The 26,871-nt window shown below is 37.2% G+C and overlaps 1 protein-coding gene across 1 annotated transcript in view; it reads left to right on the top strand.

Annotated features, from left to right (window-relative positions):
- Positions 1-26,871, top strand: part of DLG2 (discs large MAGUK scaffold protein 2) — a 1,542,336-nt gene that overhangs the window by 1,487,272 nt on the left and 28,193 nt on the right. Inside the window, exons 19-20 of the mRNA XM_044668933.1 lie at positions 18,491-18,536; positions 23,340-23,381. Coding sequence (XP_044524868.1) covers positions 18,491-18,536; positions 23,340-23,381 — 88 coding nt within the window. The remainder of the gene's footprint in view (positions 1-18,490; positions 18,537-23,339; positions 23,382-26,871) is intronic.

Raw genomic sequence — 26,871 nt, 5'->3', positions numbered from 1 at the left:
GGGCAATTATTATTCTCCCTCTTTTGACAGATGAGGAATTATAGGGAAGATGAGGAGAGAGATGATGAGTTGTGATAACAAATGGTAAAGCCAGGACTTAGATTCAGGTCATTTTGTTCTCTCCATATTCAACCTGGTATTCAAGGTTCCATGCAACCTGGCACCAATCTTCCTTTTTGATTTTGTTATAAATGATTCCCTTTCACACATTATGTGTTACACCTAAATTTCTTGGGATTCCTCATTATCATCTTGATTTTGCATGACTCTTCCCATGTTTGGAATGGTCTCCCCTTGAAGAAATTCCACCCTTCTTTCAAGGTACAGTTATGTGCCTCTGCTTTCATGAAGGCTTCCAGTTCTAATTGAACTTTTCCTGTAGGTGGCACAGTAGATAGGACTCATGATCTGGAGTTAGGAAAACTCAAATTCAGATTTGTTCTTTGACACTTACTCGATGTGTGAACCTGGGCAAATCACTTAATCCCTGTTTGCTTTGGTTTGTCTCATCTGAAAATGAGTATAATGATGGGCACCTACCTCACACAATTGTTTTGAGAATCAAGTAAGATCATCATCATAAAGCACTTAACACAGTGCTTGGCATATAGTAAGAGCTATGTAAAAAAATTATTGTTTAATAGTAATTATTACTATTAACTATTTATTTTTAGTGTCATTAGTTGTAGTTGTTCAGTCATGTCCAATTCTCCATGACCGTATTTGGGAATTTTCTTGGCAAAATACTAAAATGGTTTGCGATTTCATTTTTCAAATCGTTATATAGATAAGAAACTAAAACAGAGTTAAGTGACTTGTCCAGGATCACATATCTAGTAGTGTCTGAGGTCAGATTTAAACTCAGAAAGATATTTTCTTGATTCCAAGCCCAGTGATCTATCTACTGTACCACCTAGCTGTTTATTATTATTATTATTATTATTATTATTATTATTATTAATTAATTAGCCATTATTTATTGACTATTTAAGTACTAGAAGCTAAATAATACTAGATACTTAATAAATGCTTGTGATGTATGCATGTCTCAATACCCTCTGTGGGCAGAGTTGATGTCAAATAATATGATATTATCAAATGATAAAGCACTTAGTAAAAGTTATATTGAATTTATTGGTTGAATTACATAGGCAATCATTCTCTGCTCTATGCATTTTTTCTTCTAATAAACTCAGGGAATTCCATAGCCCAGGCGAAGAGTTTTCATCTTAGCCAGTTTGTAACTAAATTCAAATCCAGGTGCTTTTAAACATTAGACGGACTTTCTTATTTCTCATGCCCATTTTTCATGTTTTTCTAGCTCCATTCTTGTTGGCAGGCTCTCCATTGTTATTTTTTAGAACACCGTTTATCAGACTCTAATGGCCAATGCCCATACTTCTCATTTTCTCATTCCCATCTGATGTGAACTAGGAAACTGGATGACCAACTCAGTAACATTATTGTTAAATAATCATCAACTGGTTCAGAATGAGATCCACAAAGTTCTTCCCACAAGGGAAGTGGTTGAGTAGCCCGTGTACTTCAAGACAACTGTTTTGGCTACTCAGAGTCTTCTTTGGTCACTTTCTGGTTCTTATCTGTTTCTCATTTAGCTAACTTTGTCAGGATAAAGACTTTAGAGAAGTGAATGACATATAGGTTATTTTCCTTCATCCTTTCTTGGGCTATTTCCTTGCTGGCTTGTTGCCAAAAAATGAGTCCAACCACAGCTAAAAGACTTCCTTTGAGTTCTCAGAGAAGAGGCACAAGAAAACATGTAGATGTCCATCACAATCCATAAGACCAGCCCTTCTGTATCCTCTGGTCAGGGTCTGAGAATGGGCACAAATTTAGGGAATTCTCAAAAAGGAAAGGGAGCAGAAACAGAAAAAAAGCAGAAACAGAAAATTTTAACTAACATGTACAGACAACATTTTATCCTTAGGAAACTGAGAGGGGAATGAAAAATAGCAATGTCTTCTTTTACTTTTCAAAAATGACAGTGGATCATGAGAACAAATGAGATGACATGTTTATCCAGGCAGCCTAGGGTGTGTGTGTGTGTGTGTGTGTGTGTGTGTGTGTGTGTATTTACAGAAATGAACACACCTACTGTGAGTGTAGAAGTGGATGAATATAGAAAGAGATGCTTCTACCAGTCTGTGAGTAAAGGGGGCAGATGGTCTTGCTGTGGACTCGTTTTCACTTTTGATAGCTTATATCTCTTTGTCCTAAATACCAAAAGGATCCAGATCACCACTGAGTGAGGACTACCAATGTTTTTGTTAACTTGTTTGAGGTTTCTCAAGCTGTATAATGATTTCTCTCACTGCCTTCACACCCTAGGAAAGAACCATTGTTCAACTTCCAAACCATGCCAGTGTGTTGACATTTGGAACTCGTTACATTTTTGTGATAGATGCACTTGTCTTGGAGCTGAGGCAGGGGAAGTCAGGGAGTCCATTACTTGAGCTGTGAAAAATGTGAGAGAAGTGAGAATCAGAAGTAAATGGGGGTCCAGAAAAAAAAAAACTACTTGCCCACAAGACAGGAGATTAGGGTTTTAAACCCATCAGCTACTTATCTTCAAAAGTGATATGCAAAATAAAATTACTTGGATACAAGGCAGTCAGTTTGGACAGCCAGACAAAAAACATTTTTATGTCAGGTTCTGTGTTAACTGTTAGGAATGCATGGTCACTGCCCTCAAGGTGCTCACATTCTAATGGGGGAGACAATATGTCAATAACGAAACACATAAACAATATATACAAAATAGAAGGAAGGTATTCTCAACAAAAGGCATTAGCAGTGGTGGACTTTTAGTAGGGAAGGGGACAGAAGGGCAGTTTGCCAGTAAAACCCTCCTATAGAAAGAGCAATTTGAACTGAGTTCTTAAAGAAGCTAGGGAAGCCAAGAGGTTGAGATGAGAAGGAAGAGCATTCCAAGTATAGAGGAGAACCGAGGGAAAGGAAGTGTCAAGAGACGTGGGATATCCTTGTCAAGAGGACAGCTAGGAGGCCAGTGTTGCTAGATTGTAGAATGCAGGAAAAGTAGTACTACAAAGGAAGACTGGAAATGTAGGAAGGGGTCATTTGTAAAGGGGATAGATTAGATAGATAGATAGATAGATAGATAGATAGATAGATAGATAGATAGATAGATAGATCACTAGATAGATCACTAGATAGATCACTAGATAGATCACTAGATAGATCACTAGATCACTAGATAGATCATTAGACTGGAAATGTAGGAAGGGGCCATTTGTAAAGGGGATAGATGATAGATAGATAGATAGATAGATAGATAGATAGATAGATAGATAGATAGATAGATTGATTACTAGATTGCTAGATAGATAGATAAATCACTAGATAGATTGATAATCACTAGATAGATCACTAGATCACTAGACAGATCACTAGATAGATTGTTAGATCACTAGATGGATAGATAGATACCTAGATACCTAGATAGATAGATAGATAGATACATACATACATACATACATACATCACTAGATAGATAGATGGATAGATAGGGGATGGATAGGTAGATAGACAGACAAACTGATAGATAAATAGATTGATAGTCTGAACAGATACTAAAAACTAAAGCAGGCACCCCCAAAAAGAAATGTGAGTCCAAATAGCCCAGCAGTGAGGCCAGGCCAGAGAGAGCATGGCTTAAGCTTGAACAACTAAGTGGTGAGGCTATTATATGCTATCTACCCAGCTAGAGAAGGAAATGGCAAAGTACTCAGTAACTTTGGCAAGAAAACCCCAAATGGGATCATGAAGAGTCATGGCTGAAATAACTAAACAACAAAAAATTTTATCCCACTTAGCTCACTGACCTAGAATTGTGGTTTTATTGGTAGAGAGGTGAAAAAGCTGAGATATGCATCTGGAGAGAAAGCAGCCATGATAATGAAATCACAGGGCTGTGAAGGATTTAAGAAGTATTAATGAATTGTAGTATGAGAAGGTGAATGTGTGATGATTAAATTGGATGGAACCAAATAAGTAATAAACTTTAGCACCATGTTTTCATTACCAATAAGAAAGACCACTTACAAAAGTAAATTATAAGGGTCAGGAGTTAGGAGTCAAATCACTTTTTTTTTTAACTCTTACCTTCCATCTTAGAATCAATGCTATATATTGGTTCCAAGGCAGAAGAGTGATAAGGAAATATCTGAGACCAGATCTGAAGCCAGGATCTCTCATCTCTCAGCCTGGCTCTCAATGCACTGAGCTACCTAGCTGCTTCCTCTAAGTATAGTAAGGAATAAACCTGGAGTCTAATCATGGGCAAGTATAGTTATCTGGGGCAAATCATATCACTTTGAAGACCTTGGCTTCCACAATGTCAAATGAGGTGATGAACCAGCTGATTTCCATCTCTGAAACACCATGATTTGTATGTATCATGAGGAAAAAATATTGAGAATAACCTACTATATATATTTTTTAATTTATATATTTCTTACAAACTTGTAAATATACTGATTTGGATGTGCTTTAAAAAGTGGGAATAAAACTTGGGTATTTGGCCTAAGTTAATTGTTTTTCAAAATCAGAAGTCATATCTTTCCCATCTTGGTTTTTATTTTCTTGATTGTCAGCTTAGCTAGTAAGTGGCAGGTCCAAGATTCTAAACTAGACCTTCTCACTACAAATCTGAGAAAGGGGGAGTTGCAGGGAAGGTACAGTTGGAGATGCCTTAGAAGTTCACTCAAGATAATGTGCAGAGTAAGATGTTGGCTTCTGACAGCCCAGAGTGGCCCTAGGATAGAGTCCAATCAGATTTTATGGATGCTATGACTACAGATATCATTGAAGAGGACCTCTAAGGTCTCTTCTGGCAGCTAGGTGTCGCAGTGGATAGAGCACCAGGCCTGGAGTCAAGAAGACAATGTGGGAAAACTAATATTAACTTGGGATTTTGAATTGGTCCCTTTGGTGCCCCAAAAATTTGGCTTTAAAGTTCAAACAGTCTCTTGTCTAGATCTTGTCTAGATCTTTACCAGCAGGATGGAGATCTGCTCCTTATTTATCTGTAAACAAAACTCTCCTGGGTGAAGAGATTAGCTCTAGCTGCCATAGTGATCCAGCCACTATTGTGGTTCAGCCGCCATAGTGGCCTAGCTGCCATATTGGTATAGTTACCATAGGGGCCTAGCCGCCATAGGGGCCTAGCCGCCATAGTGGTCCAAGTGCCATAGTGGTCCAGCTACCATAGTGTTCTAGCCTCCATAGTGGTCCAGCTGCATGTTGAGGAGGAAAGAGTGTGTTAGCATTTCCCTGAGGTCCATCTCTTCCTGTGATAAAGAAGTGAGGGATGAATGGAGGTCTTTGAGGCCATTTAATGTGGGACTCTTTTTCAGTCAGAAACCTCATAGGATGTCCAGGGGAGGGCCTGGATGATGAAGATGTCTGAAGGAATACATTTTGGCTTGTGCTCCAGGACATTGGGCCCTCTCTAGCCTGGTTCTCCTGCCTAGTGGTCTAGAAGCTCACCTCATGCTTGTACCTCTTTTTTGATTCATCCAGCCTCGTCACTTAGTTGTTCAAGCTTAAGCCATGCTCTCTCTGGCCTGGCCTCACTGCTGGGCTATTTGGGCTCACATTTCTTTTTTGGGGGTGCCTGCTTGAGGTTTAGCATCTATTCAGACTGCAGAGGGCGTCTGCTGGCTTGATAGAAATCTTCAGTGGTCTTTAATAAATTAATATTTTAAAACTAAAAATTCAGCAATCAGAATTTCATTTGTTACATCTCCTGAAATGTTCAGAAATGACCTCAGACAATTACTAGGCATGTGACCCTGAGCAAATCACATAATCCTATTTGCGTCTGTTTATCCACCTGTAAAATAAGCTAGAGAGGGAAATAGCAAACAAAGCCCCCAAGCAAGATCATGAAGAGTTGGACATGACTAAAAAAATGACTAAACACAGGGGCAGCTGGGTGGCGCAGTGGATTGAGAGCCAGGCCCAGAGACGGTGGTTCTGGGTTCAAATATGACCTTAGACATTCCCTAGCTGTGTGACCCTGAGCAAGTCACTTAACCCCCATTGCCTAACCCTTTCTGTTCTTCTGCCTTAGATATAATATAGAGTATTAATTCTAAAACAGAAAGTAGCCTTTAAAAAAAGGAAGGAAGGAAGGAAGGAAGGAAGGAAGGAAGGAAGGAAGGAAGGAAGGAAGGAAGGAAGGAAGGAAGGAAGACTGATCAACAAACCAAGTTCTCTTCCAACTCTCTCATTACTTGGTTCTCTGATTTTTAAAGCTCTGGATCAATGATCCCTTAGGCTGAAAGCTCACTATCATGTTCCAAGTTGTGGTATCCTCTTTCAAAATCATCTTTGTGGACAATAATCATTATTTCAATAAATCTGCTACTCCTGACTGATCCACAATACAACCTAGTGTAGTAGAGTAGAGGACTTAGAGTCAAGAGACCTTGATTTGAATCCTAGTCTTAGCCATCAGCAAATCCCTTAACCCCTCTAGGGCCCAATTTCCTCATCTGTAAAATAGATATAATAATATCTATTATTATATATTATTATGATATATAATAATAATATCGCTGGCTTCCCTAGGATTTTGTGAACAAAATATTTTTAAAATTTACCTCATTAGAAATGTGAGTTAGGTGATACTGGGACAATCCCACTCTTGTACTTTTTAAAAAGACAACCCTAAAAGGTTGAGGTTCTCATGTCTTAGTCTGGGGAACTGGGGACTCTGCAGTGCTCCTTTGAAAGAATCCTACTTCACCAAACTATGGCCCCATCGTCCACTTCTCAGAAACCAACAAAATTGCAGAGCCCTGAGCTACAAGGATGAAAAGGAATTTTGATATTTATACCGTCATTTTTCAGTTGTGTCCAACTCTTTGTGATCCTTTTGGGGGTTTTCTTGGCAAAGATATTGGAGTGGTTCTTTCTCCAACTCATTTTACAGGTGAGGAAACTGAGGCAAACAGTTAAGTGACTTGCCCAGGGACATAGAACTAGTAAGTGTCCAAGATCAGATTTGAACTCATATCTCCTTGATTGAGTTCAAATCTGGCCTCAGATGTAGAAGAATATTTTTTCCTCTAAATATGAACTGTAGTGATGAATAACATGCCAAAACCAGAAACAGAAAACTGGAAAAGCACATTAGAGAAACATTACTGTGTTTCAGCTGAGGGTTAGCTGAAAATTGTCAGCAGATTTGCCTTTTCCACAGATGTGTTAATAAATTCATCTCCAAAGGCATTTCTCCTACATGCCCTAGACTTCATTTCTGATTATTTCAGGCAGTCAGAATAATAAATGAGTTAACTAGTGAAGCTCCTGGGGTGTATGGGGAGGGATCGTGTGTTGTTTTCACTTTGAAATCCATTTTTAGCAGCTACCCTCTGTAGTATACCATTATAAGCCTCTTGGTCTGGGACAGGCTCACTCTTTGTTAAGGAAACAATTCAAAGATAACACAACAGAGTAGAAAATCAACTGACTTTGGAGCCAGAGGAATCAGGTTTGAATCCTAGTTCTAATTCTAGTCAAATACAACTTCTTTTTTTTTTTTCTAAATGAGTAGAATGGAAAAATAAAAAGAATATTCACTCAGAAGTCATGAGACCTGAGTTCCAGTCAAGTCTAGAGACAGCAAGTTGCCTCAGGTGATAGGGTGTTGAACCTGGAGTCAGGAAGAGCCAAGTTCAAATCTAGCCTCAGATATTAGCTGTGTGATCTTGGGCAAGTCATTTTATCACCCACACCTATAAAATAGGGCTGATAACAGCACTTACCTGCCAGGGGACAGATGAGAGGATCAAAAGAAGTAATGTTGTATAAAGCACTTTGCAAATTCCCTATTATCCAGCCAATTACTCCATTAGATAGGTAAAATAATTATTATTTCTTTTTTACAGAGGTAACTAGTCTAAGAGGAGTCAAGTATCTTTCTGAAGTTTATGTGACTTAGAGATATAAGAAACCGTAGCATTCATCTAGTCCAGTGGTTCTTTTTTGACCTACCACCCCCTTTCCAGAAAAAATATTACTTAGCCCCCTGGTAATTAATTTTTTATTAATTTAATAGCAATTAATAGGAAAGATAAATGCACCTGTGGCCATCACTACCCTCCTTGATCGCTGCAGCACCCACCAGGGGCATTAGTACCCACTTTGGGAATCACTGATCTAGTCTAATCCTCTCTTATTTTATAGATTTAAAAAATAGATTAAAGAGTTTAAAAATTATACATTAAAAAAATACTGGGGGGGCAGCTGGGTAGCTCAGTGGATTGAGAGCCAGGCCTAGAGATGGGAGGTCCTAGGTTCAAATCTGGCCTCAGACACTTCCCAGCTGTGTGACCCTGGGCAAGTCACTTGACCCCCATTGCCTACCCTTACCACTCTTCCACCTAAAAGTCAATACACAGAAGTTAAGGGTTTAAAATAAAAAAAAAAAAAAAATACTGGGAGGGGGCAGCTGAGTAGCTTAGTGGTTTGAGAGCCAGGCCTAGAGACGGGAGGTCCTAGGTTCAAAAAAGAAGTGTCTGGCCTCAGACACTTCTCAGCTGTGTGACCCTGGGCAAGTCACTTAACCCCCATTGCCTACTCTTACCACTGTTCTGCCTTGGAGCCAATACACAGTATTGACTCCAAGACGGAAGGTAAGGGTTTAAAAAAAAAAATACTGGGGCCCAGAGAAAAAGGTGTGTAACTTATTAAGGTCACAGAACTAAGACTAATAATAATATCAACTAGTATTCATATATCACTTTATATATTTTATATATTTATTTATATATTTTATGTTTATCATGATAAATATAAAATATATAAATGCGTAATTTATATTCACTTTAAGTTTTGCAGAGTACTTTACAAGTATTATCTCATTGGATCCTCACAATAAACCTGGGAAGTCAGTGCAATTATCCCTAGTTTACAGATAAAGAAACTGAGGCAGACAGCGAATAAGTGACTTTCCCAGAGTCTCACAGGTTGTAAATGAGCCTGGAATGGAACTCAGGTGTTTCTGATTCCGGAACCAGTGCTTTACTTACTATACCCCCTAGATGTCTATATTTAATGTTACAGATATAAATAATCCTTTTAAGCAAATTACAAAAATATGCCTCCATTTTGGGGGAGGTCTTTTGGGACAGAGAGAACAGTGATGGATGACAAGTGAGAGAATAAAGAGTTCTGCTCTGTTTAAATCAAGAGGGAGCCTATCTTGGATAAAATAAGATTAAAAAAAAAAAAAAGAGTAACTCACTTCATGAAGAACCCAGTTTAGCAGAGCAAAGAATATGTCCAGGACAGGTGTGGGGCGATGTGAGGAGGCACACAGCCGGTCTAAAGATGGAATCCGGTATTTAGAAGGGCTCATAGCCATAGACAGGTAGCCTTTGCTCAAGCCAAGTGATCATTCACAGATAGCCCAAGGATTTCACTGAAATTCCTTCTGACCTTGAAATTCTCAGATTCTGTGTATCATTCAGTGCCTGTAAGTGCTTCGCTCTTCCACGGTTATCCATACCTTGTTGGGGCTAAGCCTTCCCAACTCCTTCCCTTGAAACAAGCCATCCCCATCCCTGAATGGCCAATTGGATGATCTGCTTGGTTTGTAGACCCTTACCTTCCATCTTGGAATCAATATTGGGTTTGGTTCCAAGGAAGAAGGGCTGGAAGGGCTGGGCAATGGGGGATTAAGTGGCTTGTCCAGGGTTACCCAGCTAGGAAGGGTCTGAAGCCAGGTTTGGACCCAGGATCTGCTGTTTCCAGTCCTGGCTCTCCAGGCATTGAACCACCCACCTTGCCCCTGAATGGTATGTCTTTCTAGGGCAGTGGTTCCCAAACTTTTTTGGCCTACTGCCCCCTTTCTAGAAAAAATATTACTTAGCCCCCTGAAATTAATTTTTAAAAAATTTTAATAGCAATTAATAGGAAAGATAAATGCACCTGTGGCCATCATTGCTCTCCTGGATCACTGCAGCACCCACCAGGGGGCGGTAGCACCCACTTTGGGAATCACTGTTCCAAAGTGTGGCTTGACCCAAAAATTTGGTTGAAAAAGAATGAGAGATGAGACTCTTGAGGGATGTCATTTCCAAATACTTTGGGGGATTGCGTCTCTCTCTTGACTTCACAAAGCAGAGGCCAACTTCCAGTGATGACCGGTGAAGCGTATGTGATTGTCTTACGTGTGTAAAGCTTTAAGCTCTATTTTTAGACTAACAGCCACCCATCCCCAGTCCATGTTTTAATAAATGATGAATCTGATACTTCTCCTTCCTCCTCTAGGTCAGGAGGAGTGCTCTGACAATTCTTTCATTATGTCTGCTCAGCTTCCCTCTTCCCTCTCATCCAAATCATCACCTTTTGAATTCTTTCCAGTGGTGGCCCCTCATGCCCATTATGGATACAATAAGATTTTTTTAAAGGTGAATACATAGATTTCTCTAAACAGATTCTGGGTCTTTACCTTTAAAATATTCATTTGCTCCTCTCTCTCCCCCAAAACCTCTTCAAAAATTCAATTAAACAAGCCTTTATTATTTACTAAATGCTCTCGTGCCTTCTTTCTAAGATTATCCCTCCAATTTTTCTTGGGTATATCTTATTTGAGCATAATTATTTACATGTTGTCTCCCTCATTCATCTGTGAGCTCCTTGAGAGAAGAGAGTGTTTTTGCCTTTTTTTTTTTTTTTTTTTTTTTTTTCTGTATCTCCAGCACTTAGCACAGTGCCTGGCACATGATGCGCATTTAGTGGATTAGTGACTTGGCTTGTTCAGTGATGAATTGAATTTGTGACCTTGAACATCCTTTCTATAAAAGTTCTATCCCTTTCAACCTTTTCATACTTGCCTTAGACTCAGATATAATGTGAAATGGAGCACAGCCTCTAACTTGAAGAAGAATTGGAGAGATAAGACCTGGACCTAGCTATCATTACAAATTAAAATGAGATCTGTTCATAAAGGGCCCATAAAATGAGATGATAGCAGATGATGAAGGAATGATTTCCCACTGCAGCAATCAGGGAAGGCTTTGTGATGGAGATAGCATTGGTGATTTGGACCTAGAAAGACAGACAGAATTTCAGCAGTTGGATAGGTAGAGAGTTGAAGGGAAGCAGTGAGGAAAAGCAAGAGAGAAGCTATGGCAAAAAGGTAGCAGTTTGGAGGGCTGGAAGAAATGGGAATTAAAAATAAAGATTTTTGTTGTTGAGGCGTTTTGGTTGTGTCTGATTCTCCAGGACCTCATTTGAGGTTTTCCTAGCAGAGAAAGTACTGGAGCAATTTGCCAATTCCTTCTCCAGGAAACTGAGGCAAACAGAGTTAAGTGACGTGCCCAGGATCGCATGGCTAGTAAATATCTAAGGTCAAATTTGAACTCAGGTCGTCTTAACTTCAGAACTGGCCCTTCTACACGCAGCACCACCTAGCTGTCCCCCCCCCCCCAATAAAGACATCTCTCCCTCAAGTAAAGAAGCTAGCAGTGAAGATCCATTCAGAGAAATCTAAGCATGATGTAAAATATAAAATCAATTCATATGATTCAGGAGAATAAGCAAGGGCTTTGGAGTCAAAGATTTAGAATTTGGATGATTTAGAAATGGATGAGTAACCTTAATGGCCATCAAATGTATTTGATAGATAAGGCACAAAGAGGTTAAATGACTTAATGGCTACTATGTTGATTGTATTTTTAAGTTTTGTTAGGCACTTTACTGGTTATTTCATTTGATCCTCACAACAATTATCCCCATTTTTCTCTTGGGGAAACTGAGGTGAAGAGGGATCAGATCAAGTGACCTGCTCCCAATTATACAGCTAGCAGATGTCTAAGGCAGGATTCCAATTCCAAGTCCACCATATACCCTAGCTGCCTCTGTAAAATAAGGCACTCGTTCCATGCTTCTCAGACCCCTTTTAGCTGTCCACTGATCTATGATCCAGTTTTAGGTAGCATGATGGAAATAATTTGACAGTCTAAAACTTGATGGGGTTTAGAGGCAAGGAAAGATGAAAAGGAAAAAGGAAACAGCCCTGCATTCTAGATTTTCCAGGGAAAAAAAGAAACCATTTGAAGCCAAGATCTAACCTCCATCTGTGAAAACGCAAGGTTGTGATTTTCTAGAGAACATCCTTATTTCTTCTCCATCCTCCTTTGCCAGGAAGTTATGTCTTTGTATCAGTTTCATGTCACTTGACACAGGAACCCGGATTATTCTGAATGCCAAGGAAGGCAGCTGCCTCTTGCTTTAGAGGGGTTTTAGTGTCTGTCACAACATTAAAAAGTATTAAATCTCCAACTAAAGAATGAGACAAAAGACCCATGTACTTGCCTGGAGAGGGTGCTTATATGTTCTCTCTTTCATTCTAAAATAAGAAATGTTAATGCTTCACAGAAATTAGGTGTACCAAAATCTGGGGCTTTTTTTCTCAGGGGTGGAGGAGCCAGGAAATTCCTTTGCAATTACTCTTCTTAATCTATTGCCTTAAAGCCTGGTTTTCGTTTTCCCACTCTATTATTAATGCTGTAAAATTAGTAGAGTTGACTTAAAAATATTAGCTTTCCTATGATATAATGAAAAGAAAATTGCTCTGGAACCAGAAGATTTATGTTCGAATCTTGCTTCTGGCCCCAACTATAAAATGAGGAAATTGGACTAGATGGCTTCTCCCTTTGAGTTCTAGATCTCTTGTGAATTATAAATTGATAACTAGGCATAAAAGAATTAATTCAGTAATCTATCATAAAAAGTGTTCATGGCTTGTGGAAACATAAGCAACTGGAGTTAAAGAGCTCCACTTTCTTAGAGGACTGAAGGATTCAGTGATGATTGAAGAAGGTGGAACACTTTTTTCTTTGAATGCACTCTGAATCCTTGCAATGAAGAGTTGACTCTGAAAATCTCAAATGGAATTCTTAGGGTTACTTAATTTGCCCATGCACAGTAGTTATAAAGTACTGAATTCAACAGGCATTTAAATGCCTACTTTTATTAAGCATTCACTGTAGTAGATTCTAAACAGGGTTCTCCCTAAGTCCTGAGCTGGATCCTGAGAAAGGATGCAGGGATGATAATGCCAGCCCTCGAGGACTTTATAATCCAGGGTGACATAAGACATGGATCACAAGGACCATAACAAGGACTAGACCGTGTTATGTGAAGTACATTGGAGAAGGACAAATAAAGTTAGAAAGGAATCCTAAGAAGAGGGGGAAAAAAAACAACACTTCTGGCTAGGACCAAAGATCAAAGAAAATTTCATGGTGTAAGGAGCATTGAAATTGGTCCTTTAAGGCTGATTTGCAAAAGATGAAAATCTGAAGGAAGGATATTCAAAGCATGGGATTCACTAGATACAGGGGCTGGGAAGAAGGAAAGTATGAGAGGACTTTTGGCAGAGCAAGTTGCAGTTTAGTAGTTTTAAAGGGCAAACCCATTCATTCTACAAAGGTTCTTCTAAGAGTATCTTCATTCCCTGAACATTTAAATATTATTAAACTGTAGGATTACCTAAAATCTTCTATCATTTAATCAATTGTAAAACTAATTCTATTTTAGTGTATCAGGATTTTATAGAATTGTTGCCTAGAAATATCTATTTATTAGATATGAGTAAAAATACAGTTTTATACCAGGCCTGTGGTTGTTAAAGATGTATGCCTGCTATAAATAGTAAAACTGCTAATTTATTATTCTCATCTAAAATGGTATAACAGATTTTGCTTTTCTAAATTAAAAAAATATGGCAGGGAGAAAGCTTTTATAATGGCATAATACATTAATATTGTAGCATTCTGTAAAGTTATTTTGGCCCAGATCTATCATGTAAGCTTTAATGTGCCGTTATGGCTGGAGAGTTGGCCTTGGGATCTGAAAGACCAGGATACTCTCAGTTCCTCCCTGACCCCTAGCAATTCTCTAAAACTATAAATTATAACTAAATTTCCAGTCTGCATCAGTGGAGGGAGTTTATAATACCAAGAGTTCCTACACTGGTGAAATCACAGGTCAGATTATAAAAGAACATTATAGATGACAGCAACAAAAGCCCCTTCTGGTTGGAACATTTAAATTTGACCTTAAGAATGTTTGTTAAAATTTGGGGAAATATTTGCTTTTTTTAAGAAAGGTATTTTAATGTTATTTTATCTATGTAAATATGATCTAAAATGATGATTTTATTTTGTGTCTACTTGAAACTACAGAAAAACTTAATTATTTCAATTTCATTATTTTCTCTTTAATTCCAATATGAAACGGCATTTGGTAATAAAACTGATGTTGTAGATGATTTTATTTTTGAGGTATTATTTTGTATTTTTTGTTATTTTACAAGTGTGGTGGCCAGTATTATTATTATTATGTCAAAATCAGATGACTCATGATACACAACATTTTCATACTCGAGAAATGTGAACACATTACATTTTGATTTAAAAGACAAGAACTAATCACAGAAAACACATTGGCATTTTCATTTGGCCCCTGTTGGATCATTAAATGAACTGGTTTGCATGCGGACCCAATTTGGGGCCCACCACCATGTCCTTTATGTTCTTCGTGTCTCCATGTTGTTCTCAGGCTTTATTTCCTGTTGGCATTGTTTCCAAACTGCATGAAACCTGTTTGGTTCTTTTTTTTGCATGACAATCACCCATAATGTTCAAGTTGAATGTCTGATGATCACAAATCATTAATTCTGACATGGTATTTTTTTTGTTGTTGTTTTCAGTTACTGAAGTTTAAATATGCTTGAACTGTAAAAGTGGCAAGAAACTGGAGTGATGCAAGAGTATTATTCATTTTAGCTCTGAGGATTTCCCCTTCCCCAAAATCATGAAAACCTCCTTGGGTTCCAAGCCTTGTCTCTAGATGAGAATGTGCCTCCAAATTTTAAAGTCTAGACCAAGTATGACTGGTTTGAGAACAAAGATGAGATGTTACTCTGTGTTGTCCCAAATGAGAAGATATTCTGGCTTTAGTTGTTTTTTTCAAAGTATTATAAGAATATAGGCCTCAGAATGGCCCCAATTTTTAGATAGCAATCTCTCTTGAATTATTTGATATTCCTAGTGGCCATCCATCTAATTTTTATCCTTTTTATCCTTATTATCATACTTTTTATCCTTATTATTATTTATCATTATTTATCCTTATTATCATACTTATACCTAAACACACATAATTTGAACCTATTTTCCTAATAGAAAAGAGTATTGGGCAACATTTGCATGTATTCACCATGCTAAGTAGCACAGGCTGAGTCAAAAAGATTCATCTTCCTTCATTCAAAATCTGGCCTCAGACACTTATTAGTTGTATGACTCTGGGTAAGTACTTTTTCCTGTTTGCCTCAGGTTCCTTATATGTAAAATGAGCTAAAGAAGGAAATGGCAAACAGCTTTAGGATCTTTACTAAGAAAACCCTAAATGGGGTCATACAGAGTCAGACATGACTGAAATAACTGAACCACAAACCAAAATTAATATTAGAAGTGTAAGAGCAACATCACCTGTAAGAATGTATGTCTTTTAGAATTTATGAATGAGTCCTAAATCTTACATAGCACAATATATTACATGGGATGTGTGACTGAGGAATTGTGACTGATTCTTAAATTAAGAATAAGCCTAAAACTTACATATCTCCACATCTGTTGACTCTTTCAAACTTGTCCCTTGAAAGACTTATTTCAGTGAGACTACCTTCTCCAGAAACCATCTCCAGAAAACTGGAATGCCCTTCAGAGACAGTCCATAATTCTTTTGTTTATCCTTCATGATCTCTACTTTTAGGACAAATTTAAGGTTTTTTTGTAAATAACTCAATTATAGGAGAACAGATTTAAATATCAAGGAACGAACCATAGGATTATAGATTTATAGCCAGAAAGGACCTTGGGGAGATCAGTTATCCAAATGCTTCATTTTATAAATGAAAAAACTGACCCAAAGACCACCCTAAGTGACTCAGTCAAGGTCAGAGATATTTTAAGCAACAAAGCCAAGATTCAAACCGAGGTCCTCTACCTCCCAATCCACTTCTATTTTCCACCAAAAGATGACAAGGTTAAGTGAATTAGCTAAGATTACACGGCACTAAGGGCCAAAGTCCAAGTCCTCTGACTCCAAAACCATCGCTCCTTCTGGTACATCCATGTACAGTGCTTTGCATGCCACTTAAAACCTCATAGACTGAATAAAGTCATCAGACTGGGAAAGCTTCTTTTTGATTAAAAAAAAATTGAGGCAAGGATTCTCATTAAAGGAATGTCTTCTGTAACTCATACTTGGCTCTGAAGAAAAATCCCAAGGTTCTAAGAGGAATTTTTAAGATAAATTATAGGGGGCAGCTAGGTGGCTCAGTGACCTAGAGATGGGAGGTCCTAGGTTCAAATCTGGCCTTAAACACTTCTAGCTGTGCGACCCTGGGCAAGTCACTTAACCCCCAGTGCCTCAACCTAACCGTTTCATCTTAGAACCAATTCAAATTATTGATTCTAAGACAGGAAGGTAAAGGTTAAAAAAAAAAAAAGGTAGATGATGCTCTTCTACTTTAAAACCACTACAGATCATTGATTCTAAGACAGATGGTAAGGGTTTTAAAAAAAAGATAGATGATCCTCTTCTGCCTTAGAACCAATACATATTATTGATTCTAAGAAAGAAGATAAGGGTTTAAAGAAAAAGGAGATAGATGATAAATGAGCATCTAAAAGAAGTTCTAAGACCATCCTGAGTTACTCATTATATGAAAATTTAAGCCATGAAGACCACACAATAATAATTCTCTCTCATTTTTTATATTGGGAATTAATGATTATTTATCATTAATCATGCTACCTTGCAAACAAATGTCCCTTCCTTTATTCTCTCACTTGCCAACCGTATGACTTCTCCATTCTACTCTTCTCTAGCTATGCCAGAATTTCTTCATCTATAAACTAAGAGGTTGAAATAAATCATCTCTAAGTTCCCATCCAGTCCAAAAACCTATTATTTTACAAATGTCAAGCACATGCATGTGCCATTTCAAATATTTTAAAATTTAATTCTTGTTGAAAAGGCTTAATTTCTCATCCAGAAGCAGGCTTCAATAAAAAAAAATATTCCATTTCTCTAGAGAAAATTTTTTTCTACTTCTTGTTTGCAAGAAGTGTTTCACCAGGAGAGACCTTGTCCTTGACATCGTCAGTGATCTGGTGTTTTTAAAGGGGTTGCCCTTGAAATTTCCCAATACTTTCTATTAAAGAATGGCTCTTTGGTGATAGCCCACCATTATTTTTGAGAAGCTCAGTTTGCATCACTGCAGTTGTCTCTACTTTTACAAACTAGTTGTTTTGTCAGCATGAGCGTGACAACAATTAGACGTCCCTGTTTTTGCCCCATGCCTTTTCTCCTTCACAGTCATTCAATGACAAGCGTAAAAAGAGCTTCATCTTTTCACGAAAATTCCCATTCTACAAGAGCAAGGAGCAGAGTGAGCAGGAAACCAGTGATCCAGAACGTAAGTAGACTCTTGGAGACAATATCACACACAGCACACGCACAGCCGACTTTAACAGGAAGCACCACACCTATGGCACAACCTTCCCCACACGTCTAGGCAAACAAATAGGACAGGTGAGGCAGGCAGGTGAGGTATTACTACTGTGACCAGTGATTGACTGCTTTCTGGATCTAGCTCATACTCTTATTTCCTTGGAATGCCATTTATTCCTCAAAAAAAAAAAATTTTTTTTTAAGGGGGAGAGACTTATTGAAATTGTGGTCTGGACTCTGGCCAAAGAATTCAACTTTTAGTAGCAGGATACCTTTGTTTGGGCTTGCATTTTATCTATTTGAATTATCAGAAGAATAAGACAATCTGATCCAAATTGGGGCAGAAACCTTATTGTCCATGTCTGCATTCCTATTTTGGAAGGCTAGCCAAAAGTTTGCTCATTTTTTCTATTGGTTATCCACATCTAATATTGCCGATTCCTTTTTTGTTTAACTTTGTTTTAAATTGGGAATTAAATTCAAATCTGTTCAGCAGTTTGCATTCAATTTTTACCAGTAAAATTGTGAATTTGTTGTGAAAAATCTAAGTTGAATTTGATTGTTTGTGCACTTGGCCTCCCTTGTGTATTTGTTGATTGGGCTCTATTTGCTTTTTGTTGAAATTTTCTTTGTTTATATCATTTTACTTTTGGAGCTCTGATTTTTCTTGGGAAAAAAAAAAAACCAGAGTGGCTCTCCAAATGTAGAATTGGGGGTGAAAGTTGTTTCCAAAAAAAGAAAATGTGAAAGAGAGAAAGAGAGAGAGAGAGAAAGAAAGCAAAGATCCAGATTGCTTAGTCAACATGGTCTGTCATGGTAGTATCCATTTCAATTCCACTGACTTCTTCCTTCCTCTTCTACGGCTGTTCTTCCTCTCTCATTGCTCTCTCTGGGGACTTCCATGCAGGACATCCCCGGATTAGGTGACGACGGTTATGGAACAAAGACTCTGAGTAAGTTCCCAGGAATGGTCACTGTAACTTTCCTTTTCCTTCTTTTCTTTCTTTTTATTATTATTTTTTAATTTCCTTCCCTCCCCCTTTCCTTTTCAGTTTGACTTTTATTTCTTTTCTGAAGCCCTTCTATTCCTAGCATGCACAAGAATTTCATTTGTCACCCAGCCGTGAATGCTCCCCACTTCCCCTCCCACCCCCCAAAATAGTTTTCAGTTGTTTTGTTCTGCATGTCAACATTAAAAAACATAGTGTACTAGGCACTCTTTTAACTCCTCTCTCTCGGGGAACACCTTCCATTTTTGATCATGTGTTGCTCCCAACATGGTCCCTGGTGCACACGCTTGCATCACTTTCTCTGCTGCCTAGTAGCCTTGCAAAGAGGAAGAACCCCCATTGACTGGAAGGGCAACCAAAGGGTTCTAGAGCATTACAGGAGAAATGTAGTTTGTGTTCTTGCATTGGTATTTTCACGAGGGATTTTTGTTATTGAGTTCCCCACTCCTGCAGTTGGTTAGTGCTGTGCTATTTGCAGAAGTCACTGTTTCTTAGGTAAGGGGGACATGCATTCGAGAAAGTAAATACTGAGCCATATGATCTTTTATGAACATGCCTTTGTGATCTAACCTTAACTGATTTCTTTTTCTGACTTACAGTGATCCGGCTTGAAGAGTTTGTATAATACAATTTGGGAAACGTATTCATTTGTTTATCAGTAATTTATTAACTGCATTAAATAATAATCAGATGGTCAGGTTCTCCATTTTGTGGCCCAGAGTGGCAAATCTAACCAATTAGAATTCATCTAGTCTATAGAATTAATGTCATAAGAATGCTAATTAGGTAGTGCCTCATTCTTCCAAATTAATAACCTCACTTACCCACCATAGTACACTGCCTGGTTGTTGTTGTTGTTGTTGTTTTTTCTCTTCCTTCAATGCTGATTCTATCACGTAGGCACCCAATAACAGAGGCCAGAAATTTTGTTGTGATTTCTTTGCAACTGCATCGCATACTCATCGTGCTTTCTTTAATAATATAATGCAAAATTCTCAGAAGCTGTTCATTTCTTACGTTCAAAATAAAGACACTGGACTGGGGCTCTGTTTTTCAGAGTCACTTAAGCCAATTCCATGATGAAACTCATTATTCGTTCTCCAAAACTGCTCATCATGATACAGCTTCTCAGAAATAAGAGAAGAAAATTGGATCCTGAGTAACTGCTTATCTCTTTAAAGATGAAAACTTTATCTTGTGGGGTTCTTGACCAGTGGGATACTTTAACATTGTCTTGTGGAGTGGGGAAAGGACATCAAACTTGGGCACAATATCAATAAAATCTTAGCATGCATCCCCCATAAAAATAAAAGAATGCCCCATCAAAATTTCTTACAAACTGAAAAATATAAACACTGCTGGCTAAACAACTCCAACAAACAAAAACAAGAAAGACGTATGCATGAACAGATCCATACGAAAGGAACATAATTCAATCAAGCCAATGTTTTATTTATATGTGTATTATAGACAAATATGAAATCCAGATGGATATTAAAATTCAGCTGGTTAAAATTCTCCAACCCCTCTCTTGCCTTTTAGTTTTTATGACCCAATCAAAAGAGAGCAAACAGAATTTTACTCGTGATGTATCTCTTTTTCTTTAATTGTAGTGAATACATCATTGCCATAGATTATTCTGTTTTCAGTGCTAGATTATTACATAACAAATCACTGGAAAGTCTTTCAGAAAAAAAAGGGTTATACATAACTTATACTCTTTTAGGTAACAATAGGAGAAATAAGAAAAATTTTACTTTAGTTCACATGAAAAGAAATTGATAAAAGACTTCATAGCTTTCTTTAAAGACTACACTATAATCTTAAATTCAGCTAAGAAAGAATTTTCTGACTAAACAAATTGCAAAATTCCATTCCACCTATCCAGAAAGCTTTGGAGCACTAGCATGCCCAGTGACAAGGATGTGGCCTAGATGATGTATGCCATCCCTCTAAGTCTGTGCTTCGGTGGCTTATAAACTTGAGTGAAAGCATTGTTAACTGAAGCTTTACTTACTCTTCGGTCCTTTTCTTAGTTCAGATCCAAAAATAACAGCAAAGTGCCCTGGACATATTTTTCAGTTCAATGCAGAGAATTTTAATCTGAAAAGTTCCACATCTATCCAAACAGAGTTCTTAAACAAAGGCTAACTATATCACATTGAATATTATGCAATCATAATTCAGGATTAAAAAATTAATTAAAATAATAAAAAATAATAAAAAATTAATTAAAATATCATTACAGATAAAGAATAAATAATTTAGTGACATATAAATTGACAAATAGGTTTGTCATTTAACTTTTCCATAAAGGCTTTCTGTCAGCTTATTTAATTTCAAAGGGCTAAGTAAAATATTCTCTCTCTCTCTCTCTCTCTCTCTCTCTCTTTCTCTGGTTATGTTAGATTTCATTTTATGGCACTTATTTTTTAAATATTAAATAAGGTGATAAAAAAAGTGGGTTCTTACACTACCCTTTCAAGTTTTATAACATTTAAATACTAAACAGTTGTTAATTTTTTTTTAAATTTCCAAAGCATAGAGGGGCAGAATTTAAAAGTGAGGATGATAAATCCATGGATCTAATTTTTGCCCTATTAAAGACATTTATATAATCTTTGATTTTGTTATTAAAAAATCAAAAATTGCTGCCTTTTACTGACCATCCAGATGATTAAGGTTTTTGATCTTCACACAGATGTTTGCTACCTTGAAGAAAAATTAACAGTGCCTTATCTGAACACTATGATGAATTTGAACATTTTTTGTCAGTTTTCCTATCCATATTATTCATATAGTAATTAAGGCTGATGCCTAAATTCTGATTGATAATATTAAAGAGACAATGTTAATAATAATGACAGGGATCTGTCTAATTTTCAATTTTAGAAGAAAATAAAAAAGAACATTTGTAATATTGTTATTAGGATCAGTAAATTAAGATCACTTAAGACCGTAAGCTTTTCAAATGTGAGCTTGATACTCTCTCAAAATTGAATTAATGAGCAAATCCTTTTTGAAAAATTATTTCTAAGACTCATTATATTTTTCCATTTGATAATGTCAACTGATTAATGAAGAAATAACTAGGGGTTTGGGTCTTTACCTACTTATATGGACATGGTTTAATCTTTCTATCTTTCCTCATAAAGACAATTTCTCTTGTGATATAATGATATTTAGGAGTTGAATTTGATACTGCAAGAGAGTCTTTGACTGGTACATGGTGCTAGTAGGAATTTTTCTAGTAATTACTTTGTTAATTAGATACTTCTCTAAGTTATTTAAATCATAAAATAAAGTGTTTTGTATATACATACATACATACATACATGGCACTACTGACCAAAATTAGTAGGGTATTTACTTTGAATTATTTCTGCAATAAAGGGGTTGGATGAGCATTAATTAATCAGTTCATACTCTCTCAGTTCCCCTCTACCCAATAGTATGAAACTGCTTGCCAAAGGTTAGGGATAGTTATAATCAGATAAAAAAAAAAACCCAAGCATAATTACCTTTGTGTGACATAATGCAAAATTGTTGTCCTTATTAGCTCATGCTCCCACAAACCAGTACATTGCCAGAGACAATGTATAATAGTAAATAAATTATAGTATTTTTACATATAAAGCAAAATGGCATCCTGCATGGACAGTAAGCCAATGGAATAGAAGTCATTCATAACTGTAATTGTTCATAATAATTGTTTATTGGTGAGAAATAAATAAAAAAACTATGGAAGTAAAACAAATAATAATTGTCATCTTTAAAAGAAATACTTTTTATAAGGTGATTAATTCAAAAATGATAAATTCTAGCAACATAACTACAACTAAAGTAATCAGGAAGACATGAAGGGATCTTGGAGAAATAGGAACCTAATTTATGTAGCAAAACCTGTATCCCTGAGATATTTTCTAAAACATGTTTTTATATGTCCGTATTATAGACTCAGTTTCCAGGAGTTCACCCATCTCTTTCCTAGGGAGCCTTCACTCAAACAACTAGATTCTTAGAAAGAAAGAAATTAACAGGTAACTCAGTAATGGAGTCTTTGCAATTGCTCACCAAAAGCTTTTACTCTATGAATCAAAGCAGAAGATTATTCCAACTGTTTCTCTCCCTGGAATTATTTCTTAGAAAGTGTTGAAATCAAAACAAAGCAAAACAAAAACATCAATTCATACTAATAAAGGATATCATGCGTTTATCAGGAACTCCTGCACAGTGACTAACAGCTAGTTAGAAGGATAGAAGACCCTGCATGGAAATTGTTCCTTCATGCTGAAAAAAATCCATTTTCCTAATAATAATAAAAAAAAATCATCCTGCTTGTATTATTAAATTTTCCTGGAAAACTGCCTTTATTAAAGTTGCTTGGAAAACAACGATGTATAAATGAGGCAAGAGGGGTTTTTGTTTTTTTAATTGTAGCTGAGTGATATAGAAATATACTTGAATAACTGGCCCTCATCGTAAAAAAAGACAAGAGGATGGAATGAATGTGCCTAAAAAGTCCTGGGGTGGGGACTGGGTAGGTGGATCCCCATAATACAGAGATCAAGTTTTCATCTTCATTTTCTCATGTAGCTAACGTTTTTCCAGAATGAGCTCATTCTCTCTGGCTCCAAGTTCACTTCTGCTCACCTTTCTGTTGACTGTGCATGGCCATGCCCCTTCCAGCTTCAGCTGCTCCACAGTGCTTGGGATCTCTTTTAATTTGCTTTACTGTTCTTGCAGAACATGTTTCTTCTAATGCCAGCGATAGCGAAAGTAGCTACAGTAAGTTCTTGCTTTTGTTTGTGGCTCTTGTCTTTGGCGATGCTTGCTGTTTGACCTTTTTTAAGTTTGGTGGTTGTTTTTTAAGTGCCAGAAGCTTGTTCTGACTTCTCTGGGGCAAATGGCTTGAAATGAAACCACTACATGATCCATAATCTGGAGAAAGGATGTAGTGATAGCCTCTTAAAGACTGACCCCTCAGGTAAAATTCTGGCAAAGGACTTTGATGGCAACCAGAGCCTGCTGAAGCGACTCATCAAAGAGACTGTTGTTTGGCCCATCAGATGGAAGTGGTGGACTAGGAGTCAGGATGAGCTGGGTTCAAATCCAATCAGCTTAATAGCTGTGATACCTTGTGGCTATCATTAACTTCCATGTACCTCATGCAATTTCCTAGGAGTTATCCCTATATCATGGATGGGTTATGATTTATTTCAGTGGAGCAAATGGAAATTTCTTACATAGATGAAATAAATAATTCTTCTGGTATTCATATTTGGGGGAAAGTGAAGGGAAAAGTCCAAAATTATTAACTTCAAAGTGAAATAATCCTAATGGGAAAGAAACTTCAATGGAGGAAAAAGTAGATGATTTTCCAAAAATTCTCTTTAGTTATATATTTGGTCAACTCAAGCCATTTGCTTATCATGTGAAACCAGCAACCCAACACCGAGCATTGGGATATAACCATGGTTCCATACCACCTACTTACTGGTCTTTGCTACGGTGTCCAGTACAGGTAAATACTATGATTGGAAAACCTGATTGTTTTTTCAAGATTGATTTGCATTTCAGTAAAATGTATTCCTTGAAGAGCAATTGCCAGGAATTCTAGAAAATGGCAGAAAGAATAAAGTGTACTATGATCTATTGGGTATCAATTACAGTATAGGTTCTTTCCTTTAAATCATTATTCGAATTACACCTAGGATTGATTCTTACCCTAACAACATGAGGTTTTGGGAAATGAAATCCAGGAGATGGTGTCCATTTACTGTTCAGAATGAGTCACAAAGAAAGGCTGGTTCATGATGCCAAAATAACTGTTTGATTTAGTGAAAGGAAAACACAAATATGATTGCGATTTACTATCGGGTAAACAAGAGAAATATTTTTTTTTAATTTTCATTTTACTGTTTTCAATCCATAGTATCACCATCCTTTGGACATAACCAGAGAGAAGAAAATGCTCTTTGGGGAAAGCCCAGGATCAAAAGTTATCTTCTTTGCTCCTTTTTAAAAATGTGTTCTATCAGCATGTTAAGGCAGTCCTTCTGCATTTGAGCTAGATTAATAAACTTCCTTCTCTAATATCAGGTTGAAGAAAAGTCCTTCAGTGGCAATTAAGCTGGTTTTTTAAAAACCCTTGCTTTCCATCTTAGAATCAATACTATGTATTGATTCCAAGGCAGAACAGTGAGGGCTAGGCAATGGGGATTAAGTGACTTGCTGTGGGTCACACTGCACAGAAGTGTCTGAGGCCAGATTTGAACCTAAGACTTCCTGTCTCTAGAACTGGCTCTCAATTCCCTGAGCCACCCAGCTGCCTCCGGTAATTAAGTTTTATAAGCACTAGGGAGGCTGGCTTTTTGTATATTTTTTTTTAAGTCCATGGATGTTTAAAAGGGAATTATAGACTCTTAGAAAGAATGTTGTCTAACCCAGTTTCCTAACCCAGAATCCCCTGTACAATATCCCTCACAGGTGGTCATCTACCGATGCTAATTCACTACACCATAAGGCTAGTCCCTTCTTTTTTGGGGACAATTCTCCTTGATAGAAACTTTCCTACATTAAGCTGAACTCCACTTGCCAAAAACTTCTACTCACCCTCTCTAGTTCTGCTTTCTGAAACATCATACATCAAATCTAATCCATCCTCTCCATAACAAACGTAAGGCAGTGATCGTTCTCCTCTTCTCTAGGTCCTTCAATAGGTTCTTATTTAAATTCAACTACATTCAAGGAATAATGTGTCTACTGACTGATTGCCTGCCATATTCAGAGTACAGTACTTCTTGAAGTGCTGGAATATATGCCAGGCAAATAAAATGGTCCCCAGGTCCTTCACCATCCTGGTTTGTTTCTTCCAAACATTCTTCAATTTGCCAGTGTTCCCCTTAAAAATACCAATGCTCCCTCCACCCTCACCCTCCCAAGATGAACCAAATACACTGAGACTATTATGTTTCTTTTCTTGGATTCTATACTTTAATCAATGCAACTCAAGATTACATTAGCTTTAAAGATAGCCACATCACACTGTTTATTTTTTTGGCATCAAACTGTTGATCTTTTTGCCTCTGGATTCTGTTTTCTTACTATCCTTACTTATCTTACTATACAAAGCTATCCTGGCTTTGTATCCTCAACTTTGTGTATCAAAAAAGATTTCCACAGTCTGATGGGATGACAAGAGGAAATTCGATAAGGATATTTGCATTAGAATAAATACATGGATGACCTTGGTCAAGTCATTTGCCCTTACTATGCCTCAGTTTCCTCCTCTATAAAATTAAAGGGTTGGATTAGATGATCTCCAGCATTCATTTCAGCTCTAAATTGAAAATCTGCCAACTGCCTATACTTCAATATTGAACTATAGTTCAATAAATACCACTATACATGTACAAAATCCAGAAAGCAACTCATATGAACAAGACCTAAGGATTTTAGTGAAGTGCAAGCTCCATATTAGTTAGCAGTATAGTGTGTTTCATAGGCTGCTATAGAAGCATTGGGGCATCCACTGTGAGGACGGTATAATCTTATTCTAGTGTATGTGGCCTGATCCAGCTTTGTTAGAAGCATCATGGTCACTTATGGGCTTCCTCCTTGTAGAAAGGAAATCGATGACCTGGAATGTGTTCAAAAGAAGGCAACTAAGATGGTGAGAAGACTTGAACCCATTTTATATGAGGATGTCTTGAAGACATGTTTAGATATATTTAACCTGGAGAAAAAAATAAAAGACTTGGGGTAGGGAGAGAGAGGAAATGGCTATCACTAAATAGTGTAAGGGTTGTCACATGGAAAAGAGGTTAAATTTGTTTCACATGGCCCTGTGAGGTAGAATAATGACTTGATGCATGGGAATTAATGGGAGAAATATAATTTTGCCTGTATAAGGGAAATTCTCCCAAAAATTGGGATTTTCCAGAAGTAGAATATATTTTCTCAGGTTTTAATAATAATTATTAAAATGGTGGTAGCTAACATATTGTACTTACACTATGCTAAATGCTTTACGATTGACTCTTATCTCATTTGATCCTCATAACAACCCTGGGAGGTAGGTGCTATTATTATCCACATTTTACATTGAAGGAAACTGAGGCAAAGTAAGTACCTTCCCTGAGGTCACACAACTAGTAAATGTCTGAGGCTGGAATTGAACATAGGACTTCTGACAGTGCCAGCTCTCTACTATGCCATCTAGCTGTCCTGCTAGCTTTTTATTTACTAGCTGAGATCTCAGTAAAATCACTTAAGA

The sequence above is a fragment of the Gracilinanus agilis genome, chromosome 3, assembly GCF_016433145.1.
Source record: "Gracilinanus agilis isolate LMUSP501 chromosome 3, AgileGrace, whole genome shotgun sequence".
In the NCBI taxonomy this organism is placed as follows: domain Eukaryota; kingdom Metazoa; phylum Chordata; class Mammalia; order Didelphimorphia; family Didelphidae; genus Gracilinanus; species Gracilinanus agilis.
The sequence above is the reverse complement of the archived record's forward strand: the minus strand, read 5'-3'. Positions and strand labels throughout refer to the sequence as shown.